The sequence below is a fragment of the Vicugna pacos genome, chromosome 5, assembly GCF_048564905.1.
Source record: "Vicugna pacos chromosome 5, VicPac4, whole genome shotgun sequence".
Lineage (NCBI taxonomy): Eukaryota > Metazoa > Chordata > Mammalia > Artiodactyla > Camelidae > Vicugna > Vicugna pacos.
In genome coordinates, this window is record NC_132991.1 from 15,471,714 (window position 1) to 15,484,456 (window position 12,743).

At 41.8% G+C, this 12,743-nt stretch overlaps 1 protein-coding gene across 9 annotated transcripts in view; it reads left to right on the plus strand.

Annotated features, from left to right (window-relative positions):
* The window catches only part of MGAT5 (alpha-1,6-mannosylglycoprotein 6-beta-N-acetylglucosaminyltransferase), a 330,723-nt gene that overhangs the window by 201,772 nt on the left and 116,208 nt on the right, over positions 1 to 12,743 (plus strand). For all 9 annotated transcript variants that reach the window (XM_072960887.1, XM_072960885.1, XM_072960886.1 and 6 more), the window contains exons 6-8: positions 5,799 to 5,870; positions 8,452 to 8,613; positions 10,400 to 10,569. In XM_072960887.1, the coding sequence (XP_072816988.1) occupies positions 5,799 to 5,870; positions 8,452 to 8,613; positions 10,400 to 10,569 (404 nt within the window). The remainder of the gene's footprint in view (positions 1 to 5,798; positions 5,871 to 8,451; positions 8,614 to 10,399; positions 10,570 to 12,743) is intronic.

Sequence of the window (12,743 nt, forward strand, 5' to 3'; positions counted from 1 at the left end):
TGAGTCCTTTGGACATGATCCTGGTAATTTTTAATAGTTTTTAGTCATCCAGTATGGCAAGATCTTCCAGGTTCATTTTGTAAAATTTCTGCCCTAGACCTGGCATCAGCCATTTCTCTAAGGACCCCTGGTTCCTCTTGGTGGGAAATAACACTTAGAGACCACAGTCTGGGTACCAAGGACATTCATTTCTCTTGGGTTTTTCTGGGTACTGGGGATATAACAATGAACAAAAAGACAAACAGTTCTTATCGAGATGGTGTTTTGTAGGAGGAGATGGACAAGAAAAAGTAAAGTATGTATCTTTTAGATTACAATAAGAGCCATGGAGAAAAATAAAACTGGAGAGGGGGCTCATGAATGCTCATGAAGGGTGATTCTGTCAGTTTTAGATAGTGTGTTCAGAAAAATGCCCTACTGGGAAGATGAGAGGAGGATGTGTGAGCACCAGTTTGAAGGAGGTGAGAGAGAGGCGCAGATGTCTGGCAGAGGTATTTAGCAGTCAGGGGAAACAATCATTGCAAAGGTCCTGGGGTGACCATCAACATCCCATATTAAGAACAAGTATTTGGAAAGTAATCTCCAGAGCAATTTTTGTCTGTTTTGTTCACAGAAATCATAGTGCCTGGCACACATATTTATTGAATGAATGACTGTTCAAAGCTTTTTTTTTTTATTGAAGCATAGTTTGAAAAATAGACCATAGCTTTTTTGTGTCTTTATTCCAGGGGGGTAATTTCCCCACCTATCACCTTTCTAAGCTTGAAGACAACGTTGTAAAATTTGCAACATTAAAATCTGCCAAGAACATTAAGTTTGAGACATGAAGCAAGGGCATTTAGAGCACTTATGAACAATTTTAATATAATGCAGTTAATATTTTATCTATAAGGAAATGTAAGGAATCCGCTGAGACTATTAGAATGGAATGAGCCAGTTATAGCAGAAGGCACAGCTTTCTTGCCCATCTTTTATTCTCATTTTCTTTCAACATCATTTGCCTGGATCCACGCTTCCGGCAAAATTGCACTGTACCGCAAGGGAGGAGCCCTATCCCTGGTCACTAGACTGTGACAACCTTTATAGCGTGGGTGACTGGCTCTTGTGTCCTTGGTGTGGATGCAGGCGTGGCCCTTCCCAGAGGACTACGTGGAGACCGACGGACATGATGGGTGTGAAGCCCTTTTTCTTGGCGTATTGTCACTTTAATTCTTTGTCTGTCACCCCCACCCACCCAGTGACAACGATTCCTAACAAGTCGTTAGACCAAAATATTAATCCACTCAGGTGTTTGATGCAGTGGACCAGTCCAGAGAGTTGAACCACCCACAGGTGTAGACATCTGTGACCATTTGCATTTCCTTTTTAAAACTTTAGAAAGGGGAGTGGGTGGGGGAGGGGAGGGGAGTAGGGATTAAGGATTCTTTTTTAAGCATCTCCCTTAATGAGTGACTATATTTGCTATACCCTCAGTGTGTGTGTGTATATGTGTGTGTGTGTGTGTATAATCAGTGTATCACATGAATAGATGTGTAGCCAATTGTATCCTTTTGATATAAATGCAGCTAGCCTGACAGGATGATGTAGAACTCTCTTTTTCAGATCTTATAGCTAATAGAATTATTAAGAGGTAGCACACGCCAGCATCTTCATTTCATCAGTGAGAAAACTTGAACGATGTTTATAAGGTTGGGCATAGAATTTATTTTGGCGAATCCCAGATTCAGCAGCTCTCTTGTCCTTGTCTTTGGCTGAGACTGACCTTTAAGGTAGTTCTAACGTGTCCTGATCTGGGGACCAACAGATCTCAGTCGTCCCCCAGCCCTGCCGCTCACTAGTGAGTGAACCTAGGCAAGTTCTCAGCCCTTTTAAGCTTCGCTTTCCTCGCGTGTAACCTGGTGATGATACCCACGTCATAGGACACTTCAGGGGTTTAAATGGTGTGATGCAATCAAGTTCATTTGGTTTGTTCTCCTCCTGGACAGCCTGACTGTAAACCTTTAGTAAATGATTGTATGCTTCTATAGCTTCTTTAAAAAGTATTCTATTAATAAATATCCATTGTAAAAAATACTTGTAATTTGCAGATTTGCATAAAGAAGAAAATGCAAAACACTTGTAACACCAACATCCAGAGATAATCTCAGACTTTTCTTACACATTTTTTGCTCATTGAGTTTTGGTTACACTTACTCTCTGAAAGATACAGCATGAAATTCTGTATGTTGGTGATCCATTAGAGCAAAACGCTTCACGTTAATCATGAGAGAAGAGGCCGTAACAGAGCCTGATCATTATTCTTTCAAAGGAACAGAACATCACAGCAGAGGCCTAGGCCGGTTGTCCCTTAAGGACATGCGCGTGTACGTTAAACTGCCTGCTCGTTTTTGCTGTGACTTTATTACTTCTCCCCCTTTAAATTCCAGCTCGAGCTGTATGCATCTCTACTGGCAGTTTCTTTTTTCTTAAAGATTTGAATTGTCCTTCCTCTGGAACTTGAACATAAACATGACCTTCCCGAGGTCTGTTTAGGAACATTCCTTTGATTCACATTATACACAATGAAACTGCAAGACCTTCTGAGATCAAAGAAGTTTAAATCACTGGGAGGAGGAATGTCAAAAATCAAACTGGTTAATTTTAGATCTCCTCGCTCAAGAAAAGCGATTCAGTGTGCCCTCCCTACAGAATATGCGTTAATGTCCCAAAGGTCTAGCCTGTCTGGTCTTTTCTGTTTTTGCTGCCTCTTCATTTTGTGGCCTGAGGCTAGTGCACTAAAAAGATTAGTTCCTGTGGAAGAAGTTCTGCCTTCAAATTGAAGGTTATTAGAGTAATGATCCTGTTCTATCGATTGTTGTGTGCGTGTTGCCGTGAACTCAGGTGGTTTTCGACTCACAGACTTGGTGATTTGTGGACTGTTTTAAGGCTGTCTGGTCCTCTGTCTGGTCCCCTCCCTGGCCGAGGGCTTGATGGAGGACTTGCTAGCTTGGGGGAGTCAGGCAGGGATAGGGCAGGCGGTGCAGGGGAGGGGTCCTGGGCCACAGATCCTGTCCCAGGGCGAGCACCAAGGTTGGAAAAGCATAGTCAAGGTAATTTGTGAAGGAAGAGGACCACAGGCAGATGGAGAGCACTGGGGTCCTGAGAGCCAGGAGGCAAAGAGATGGTCAGAACGATTTGAAACAGAAGAGCTTCCAGGTCAGGGAGGCAGTAGGCTCACTCTCGGGTCCAGCTGTCTTAGTAGGATGCTGTGCTGGGGGGTTGGAAACACCGAAGGAGCCGAGGCAGATCACACAAAACAGGGATTCGGAGGTTGAATTATTAGCCCTGAGCAAGATTTTCCCCGAGTGTTATGATGAACGATGTTCTTATTTAGGAAAATGTTGCTCATTTGAGGGCTGTTTGTTTCAGTCCTGGGAGTTATTGCCACGATGGCTTTCCTCCAGTCCTGGTAATCCTCTGAGGTTTCAGAAAGAAAAGTGTTTGTTTCGTCTTTTTTCCGCCCCCTTCTCCCCATGGAGCAGTTGGTTGATGTGTAATTTAGTTATTTTGTTAACCAACTGTGTACCAGATCAACAACTGTAAAAGCCCACTGTCCTCACTCTGGGCTAAGATGTTCGTGGTTGCTTTTTCCTCCATTACAAGTGACTATTTTGAATCCCACACTTGGAGGGATGCCCTTGAAGTCTTGCGCAGTATTATCCAGTGATTTAGAGTAACGAGAGCTGAGATAAATGATCGGTTTCAAAGAGGAATTAAAGTCTTCAGTATTCTGTACGGGAGTCATATTTTAGAAGATCACCTTGGACTGTATTTTCATCAGAGTGAATTCTAGAAGGCTCTTCTCAGGGCAGAGGAGTGAGGACGGAATGTCCTCTCCTTTATCAACATCTGATCTCACTGATGTCTCTCCTTTTGGTTGATTTTCTTTATGTATAGTCATGTTTCATCTTTCCCTATCATGCTATTCATGAGGACATTTTTTTTATCTTGACGGACTGCCGTGTACATGTCATTATTTAGTGTGAAGTTGACTGCAGATTTGTACCCTGCTTGCTCATACTTTTTTGTGTTCATTTGAAGGTTTTGCAGTCAGGTCTGCAATCCATTTGAAGCCTTCGTGTTATAAATAGGCTTGAAAGCACTGTCTTACGGAGTCCATTTACAAAAATTTGATTTAAATTAAATAATTCAGTCTGGTCTCAGAATACCAGACACAGATGTGTGCAGTGCTGCTGGGACGAGCTGAGGCTTCGTCTGCTTGGAGGCTTCTTTTCCGCTGGTCCTTCCCTATTTTTCTCATGTTGCAGCGCTCCTTTTCTTTGTGATGCTGTCTTTCTCAGTGCTGATGCCGTATAAAGGCTCAGTAATTAGACGTGGGCACCCCAGGCAAGTGAGTATTTTCCTTTTTTATGAACAAAAACCGCTGCCACTTTTCTTAGGAGTCCTTTTGAGTCTCCGAAGCCATTCACAACTACGGTAAATTTTACTCCCCAAGAAGAAGAGAGAATATTGCCCTTCTCCTTTCTGGGGATTCCACCCTCCCCCAGGCTTTGCTGCCCTTTGCATCTGCTTTCAGATCGTTTGCAGTGGAAGAGGGCTTTATGCAAATCGCCCAATTATTTTGAGTCCCAGTAAAAATCACCTTGCTTTAAGAGTTATTTCTAGGTGAGTGAAACCGCTTTGTTTCCTTGAAAACTCACCCAGAGCCGGAGGCCAACCAGCTTGTCTGATTCTGCATTGTTGACCCAGGAGGTCTGACCTCACTCACCTCCCTGCCTCCTCAGTGACCCCCACCAGGGATGCCCCCCAACCCTGCTCTCTTGCTGTGTTCATTTTTATAGGTCCACCTGGCTATAGAAACATTCTTTCCAGTGCCTGTTGATTAGCCATCTTTAATAATCTCATGTATTAGCAGATGGGTGATATGCTAGCTTGGCATTACATGTCCCGTTTTGACAAAGCGTCCAGGTATCTATATCACTCAGTGCACTTTTTTATTCCTCCTCTACTAGAAAGTGTAAATTTGCCCAATTGTCTTCAGTAACCTTTGTTGAAGTCATTCCCATAAAAATCTGGCACTTTCCCTTTCTCTTCCCTCCTCCCTCAGCTCTCTAAACTCTGGTGCAGGGACAGAACAATCCGTCTTCCAGAATGACTCTTACAAGATCACTGAGGGTTTTTTTTTTTTTCCCTCTCTCTCATCTCCTTTTCCAATAGGTTTTATTATCCTTGTTCCTTGAGTTAGTGTGAAGTGAACAGCCAGAAAATGGGGGGAAGCCTTGACCAGTTAGCCTTAAACTCTTGGCTGCATTCCTAATTCAGAGATGAATGATGGCGTTCTGTGGCTCAGATGAGGACGAGCTGTGTCCGTTCAAGACACACCACAGCAGATAATGGGTCGTTCCTGTCCTTTTGCTAAACAGTATAGAGGCACGTTCCCGTTTCCCGTTTCCCATTGGCAATGTTCAAGTCTTTTAACTTTCTGACATGACACCCCACCCCCCGCCTCCTGTGTAGAAGTACAAGGATTAAATGATTAAGGAATCCGTCCCTGGGAAGTACTTTGAAGGACGGATATAAAGTGTAATCATATGCCGCTTGGGACCTTGGCTGATTATTGCTTCATCTGAGAGGGGACCTGTCTCTGGATTGTTAGCTAAAAGCGTGGGAGTCTAATAATAGTAATAACTCACTTAACCCACTTCCTATGTACCAGGAACTGCACTCGGCTTTGTACAGACATTAATTCATTTACAGATGAACCAGCATGCTTAGTGTCTCTGATTTATATTTTTCAGGTTGAAAATTGGTGTCCTCATTTACCTTGGAGAGCAAAAAATCCCTACGAAGAAGCTGATCATAATTCATTGGTAAGTGATTTTGGAAACCTCTTACTAGGCTTGTGATTTGGATCGGATGCCAAGAGATTAATGTGGCATCTTCTAGAAATGTCATCTGTAATCTGAAATAGTGGTAGACGGAAGAACGTATGTCTCCAGCCCTGTGGAAATTAGGGTGACCAAATCTGTCAACCAGTTAGCATATGTGTATTTATTGAGCAATTCCCTGAGGGTTCCTAAGTGATAGACTACTGACACGAATAGACCTGTTGCTAGACATGGAGGCACCCAGTGATGTAATAATGAGGGCGATGGTTGTAAATTTCAACCACACCTGTGTAAACACTGAATACAGACCCATGGAAGTCAGTGAGGAAGTGGTGACCTGAGGCTGCATGGGTCAGGAGAGAATGTAAAGAGAAGATGACATTGGAGTTGAATTTAAAGTGATGCATGAGTTTATACCAGGTTAAGGAGAGAAAGATGTCTCTGATGGGAAGGGAGAATGTACATGTACAGAAGGTTGATGTTTTCACGGAGTAGAGCCTGGTTCAGTAGGTCAAGGCCATAGGGGTTTGAGTGAGCTGGAACACAAGCAAGATTGGAAAGGCAGGTAAGGGGCTGTGAAAGGCTTTGGATGCCATATTAAAAGCTCAAGTCTTAAGGGTGTGGAGAAAAAGGAACCAGTACACTGTTGGTGGGAAAGTAAGTTGGAGCAGCCACTGTGGAGAACAGTATGGAGGTTCCTTAAAAAACAAAAAATGGTGTTATTGCCATATGATCCTGTGGTCCCATTCTGGACATATATCTATAGAAAAACTCTAATTCAAAAAGATACATGCACCCCAATGTTCATAGCAGCGCTATTTACAATAGCCAAGACATGAAAACAACCTAAATGTTCATCGATAGATGAATGGATAAAGAAGATGGGGGGTGTTATGTACGTACACACACACACACACACACACACACACACACACACACAATGGAGTTCAACTCAGCCACAAAAAAGAATGAAATAATGCCACTTGCAGCAAAATGAATGGCCCTCGAGATTCTCATACTAAGTGGAGTCAAGTCAAAGACAAATATCACGGTATCACTTATATGTAGAATCTAAAATGTGACACAAGTGAACTTATTTACAAAACAGACATAGAAAATAAACTTATGGTTACCAAAAGGGAAAGGGTTGGGCGGGGGGGTAAATTAGGAGTTTGGGGTTATATATGCACACTACTCTCTATAAAATATATAAACAACAAGATCCTACTGTATAGCACAGGAAACTATATTCAAAATCTTGTAATAACCTATAATGGAAGAGAATCTGGAAAAGATTATATATATATGAATCACTTTGCTGTACACCTGAAACTAACATAACATTGTAATTAACTATACTTCAATTTAAAAAATGGTTAACAAAAATTAAATAAATAAAAAGCCAGCATTAAAAAAAAAGTGAGCTAAAAAAGGAGAAATGTTATACTCAACTGGATCATTATTGCCTTATTCAAAATAAAAATTCAGAAAATAGGTAAAAGGCATATTAAGAAAAAAACAAAACTCGTCTGTATCCTTTACCCTGGGCATCAGCAAATTTTTTCTGTGAAAGGCCAGGTGGTGAATATTTTCATCTTTGCAGGCCATAAGGTCTCGGTTACAACTGCTCAGTTCTGACCTTGTGGCACAGGGCAGACAGACAATATGTAAATGAGTGGGTGTGGGTGTGGCTGTGTTCTGATAAAACTTTATGTACAAAAACAGACAGGGAGGAAGATTTGGCCCAAGAGCCAGTATTTACTGAGCCCTGCTTAGCTCATGGGATTCTTAGGAAATTGTTGGATCAAGGTGATGTCAGATGAGTGTTGAGAATGAATTATGGTGACTGCTGAAAGATGTATGCAGCCTATTTTAGATGTTACATGAAAAAAAATACTAGTGTTTTTATTTTTTTCTGCTATTTGAATTGTTGGTTGTATCCCACTATTTTAGAAGAATATCCTTCCTGTCTTTAAGTTATTCTGATAGGAATTTTAAATTCTTTTCAGCTATGGTAGGAAAATGATATTCTTGGCTTTTAAATTCCTTAGCCAAATAATCAACTTTAGTTTGTTGGGATTGGGACAAAATTAGAGGGTGAGTGTTTATTTCCCTACTTGACTTTGTGGACAGAATGAGGGTTTTTGGCAACCTGTACAGTGGCAGGTAGCCTGTTAAGAACTGACTTCAGTTTTCCCAAGGAGTCCGCTACCCTGCAGTAGATCCTAGAGGCTGATAAATTCGAGTGAAGAGAATTTCAAGGTACGTCAAGCATATTCACTGAAAAACAGACATTTTAACATAGCTCAGGGCTTTGCAATGTCTGTGCTGCCTTTTTCAACTTCTAATTTTTTAATGATGTCCCTTATAGAAGATCAGCAGTGAGGGGCCTTTGCTTCAATTTGCAATCCTGGGACCTTTAAGCAAAGCTGTTCAGCAAAGGCGTTTGAAGTCCTGTCTTTAATTGACTCTCTCTTTCAAGTTTTCAACTGTCACATCATGAAAACCATTATGCTTTCGAGGCTTCTCTTCTATTCATTTTTTATTGCATGTCTGTTTCTAGGCAGAAATTCGTACGGATTTTAATATTCTCTACAGTATGATGAAAAAGCATGAAGAATTCCGGTGGATGAGACTCCGGATCCGGCGAATGGCTGATGCATGGATCCAAGCAATCAAGTCCCTGGCAGAAAAGCAGAATCTTGAAAAGAGAAAGCGGAAGAAAGTGAGTTTCTGATGAATTCACTTCAGTTAGATGCCAGTTTTCTTTAAAGTTTGATTTTGCGCAGAAACCAGGCTAAGAGAAATGGCATGTCTCAGATGATACTCCCTCAGGGTGAACCTGCTCAGTCTCTTGGACAGACATTTTTGGGCTTTCCTTTCCCTGATTACAGTAATCTTACTTAGCAGGGCCTGGCACACATGTTTCTTGGGTGAAGCCAAGCAGGATATCTGTCTGTAAGATTTTCCTTTGAACAATCTGACTGTCTCTCTCAGTGGCATCAGGAAATTTAATTCTCTTTACTTCCCCTGAATACAACCTTCTAACACTTCCTGTTACAACATCATGACAATTGCGTATTTTTGGTATTTGTCGATTCTGGGACTGGAGAAACTAACGGGTGAGTTCCGCTGCTGCTTTGGTTGGTGCTCCTTCCTATGTTCCTGAGAGAGAGAGAGATACTATAAATTAAAGCCAATCTGTTTTGAAGTTCCTGAGGAGATGCTTGGAAAACCTCTAGAATATCCCTGAGCATGGAAGATCTTATACCTTATTATACAGGAAGCAGCCGTGACTTTAGATTAATGGTTCTGTTGAAGAATAACTGAGCAAAGTAAACAGTCTGTTCCCGTATCTAAAAATAAATGAAACATGAGTTTGGTATTCCTAATTAAACTAATATGACATCCTTGGGGGGAAAAAATACAGATACACTCGCAGAACCCGCAGTCATAGTTCGATGAGTCCGTTTTGCTTAGATCCCTTGAGTTTATGACACAGTAGGACCAGACATCCTGGTACTAAATAGTCCTCTAGGAAAGAGTATGTAGTCATAGATCCAGATGGGCTGTAAAAATAAATAAAGAGTATTTCTATATAATCCTGTGAAGTAATCTCCAGGATATATTGTTAGGTGGAGAATAGTGAACATTATTTTTAAAGAGAAGAAGGGTTTATATATCTCTATTACCTGCATGTATACCTATGGATATATACATATACACACATATATAATGAATATGTAATATACATAAGTGCTTCTTGCTCAGATTTTTTTAAATGGAAGGGCAACCATAAAATTCAAAATAAAGGAGATGGATGGGTGGTGGTGGCTATACAACAATGAGAAAGTGCTTAATACCACTGAACCATACCCTTAAAGATGGTTAAAATGGTAAAGAATGTTTTACCACAGTAAAAAAAAAAAAAAAAAAAAGGTCAAAGAAGGGAAAGGAGGAAATAGTGTAGATATGGTGTCTAGTATTTGCTTCAAGATAAGCTAGAGGAGTTGGGAGAAGATGAGGGGTGTACATTAAATCAGATTTATCATGAGTTAATAATTGTTGAAGTTAATAATAATTGCTGAGTGTATCAGAATTGCCTGCATTGTCATGTCTGCTTCTGTTAGTGTTTGAAAATTCCCATGTTAAAAGCTTAAAAGTATTCCAGCAGTGGAAAAAAAGCTCAGTATTGTTAAAAGATACTTTATTGTCCTCGTTTACACTCTGATTTTCCAAATGCATCCTGCTTTTTAAAAGCAGGATTATCTGTCCCTATCTTATGCTCATAGGCATTACTGAATACAGTAATGACTCTATTTCTCTAAAACAACAGTGAAAAGTCATTTCCTGCCTTTCTTTGTGCCTTTTAGAAAAATTATTTACCCCATGTTGAGATTTCATTAGAACCTAAAGAGGACTTTGGAATTGGTTGATCATTTGGTGTGTTACGGAGTTTGGACTTGGTCCAGAGTGAGTCAGTATGTGCCTCTTCTTTGTTTTTTTCCCAGGTCCTTGTTCACCTGGGACTCCTGACTAAGGAATCTGGATTTAAGATCGCAGAGACCGCTTTCAGTGGTGGCCCTCTTGGTGAATTGGTTCAGTGGAGTGATTTAATTACATCTTTGTACTTACTGGGCCATGACATTAGGATTTCAGCTTCACTGGCAGAGCTCAAGGAGTAAGGAGATTACTTTTCAATTTTAAAATCAGAATACAAAAAAGAAATTGTAAACTCTTAAAGCCTTCTATTAGTGTGTAATTTCTTGTGGAGGAAAATGAAAGTGATAATTCACTAAACAGGAGATAAGAAGATTATTTTCCGGAGCTAAATACATACACTGTGAAAAGGATAATATGTTTTCATTGTCGCTGCGGGCTCCAGAGGCTTCAGCAATGAATGTCAGAAAATTCTAACTAAGGAGCTTATTCTTTGCTGTTACAGGTGCTTCCAACATCTGCAGCACACATTATTGACTTTCCTAATTCCCTGTCTCTTGCTGAAATTCATGCCATTCCCTCCTCAACGTCACGCTTTCTAAATCTTCAAACAGGGCAGGTTCCTGTTGGTAATTTAATTTGGTTAGAATGAGTTTCTCGAAAGCCCTGATCCAACCCTTTTTCAATTAGCCAGACTTCAACTCTGAGTCTGTTAACTCTGCCTAGGTTTACTGTTTCACTGGAATTTGCTTTCTAGTTCAAGCCCTCTCTTAATCCCTTTGAGATGGACACGGCTGGCTAAGCAGAAATGTTTAGAGCCCCTTCGCTCCTTTTTGGATAATCGCCCAACAGCCAAGTTAGCACGTTACAATATGTCAGCCGTTCCAAAAGAAATCGCTTGAGTGAACCAACATTCTGGAGGTGGAAGAGGTGTGAAGACATTACGTGTCCTGCCCTGCTGCTGCTACTTTATTTTCCAAGATACTGATACCCAGAGAGGTCACTTACATGAGGTCCAAGGTCAACACTTGATGAGAGGCAGTTTTGAGATGAAAGCAATGGTCTCAGTAAGATAATGTCAGCTGTCATTTGTTAAATGAATTCCATCCTGGAACCCATGGTTCCCTGACTGGGACCGTGAGACAGGCTGTAGTTCCAGCAGTGGTATCACCGGTGACGACAACCATAACATTGCTGACGCCTGTTAATATTGCTGGCATTGGTGGAGCACTTCCCGCGCACCAGATACTGAATGCTTTATGCGTTTTACCTTATTTAGTCCTTAGTGCAAACCTGGAAGTGGGTGCTGTTGCTCTCTGCTTTCTAAAGGGGGGGAAACTGAGGCTCAAACCAACAATGAGTTCTTCAAGTTCCCATGGAGAGTAGGTGGAAGAGCTGGGATTTCAGCCCTCTGTCCCCCTGCCTTCAAACCCTGAGCTCCTGACCTCTGAACTCCAGTGCTCCTTTCAGAGCTGGATAAACCTGAGTCTGCCGAGCTCCTCCTCACCACTCTTGTCCCTTTCACAGCTGCCTCCCCTTGCCTTCCTCCTGCTTCCTTTCAGACTCGCTGGGGACACAACCTATGAAGTGGGTGCCTTCACACATCTAGCTGTCACTCCTTCAGAGCTTTCTGTGGGCTAGTTCTTGGTGTGGGACATACAGAGATGACCTGCGTGTGGCCAAAGAGATGCCCATCTTTCGATGGTCACAACTAATACATTGAGTAATTATGAGACCTACTACTGGGTGATTAGTACCAGCTGAAGTGTGGATGCGAGGATGTCAGCACAGGGAGTGCAAAGTATTGTGTGACTCCTGCTCACCACTGTGTGCTGAGCACCTAGAACAGTGCCTGGCGCCCAGTAGGTGCTTATAATTACTTACTGGACAGATGAGTGGAAGGATGAATGACTGACTGGGTAATGGAGAAATGAAGTGCTCCCACAGCTATGGGAGCACCCCATTTCTCCAGGGTCAGGTGCTCTCTAAGGAGGTCTGAAAGGTGTACTAGGGATATACCAGACCAAGGCTTAATTTGCTGGTCAAGAAGATTCTGGAGGTCTCAGAGCACTGGTGACAGGGCCAGATATGTTTTATTTGAGTAGAAAATTGTGAAAACCCCATGGAGCAGTGGTTCCCAAACATGCCTACACATTAAAAATTACCTGGGGATCTTTTCAGACTCCCAAAGCCCAGACCATCTCCCAGACTAAATCACAACCTTTGGGGGTAGGGCACCAGTGTAAGTATCTTTTGATCCTTCCAGGTAATTCCAAAGTACAGACAGGCTTGGGAACCACTGAATACAGGAGGACTGTACAGTCAGCCAACTATGGCTCTGCCAACCACACCCGGGCCTCGGCCTGCTTTTGTTAATCATGTTTCATGGGCCCACCGGCACACCCATTGTGTACT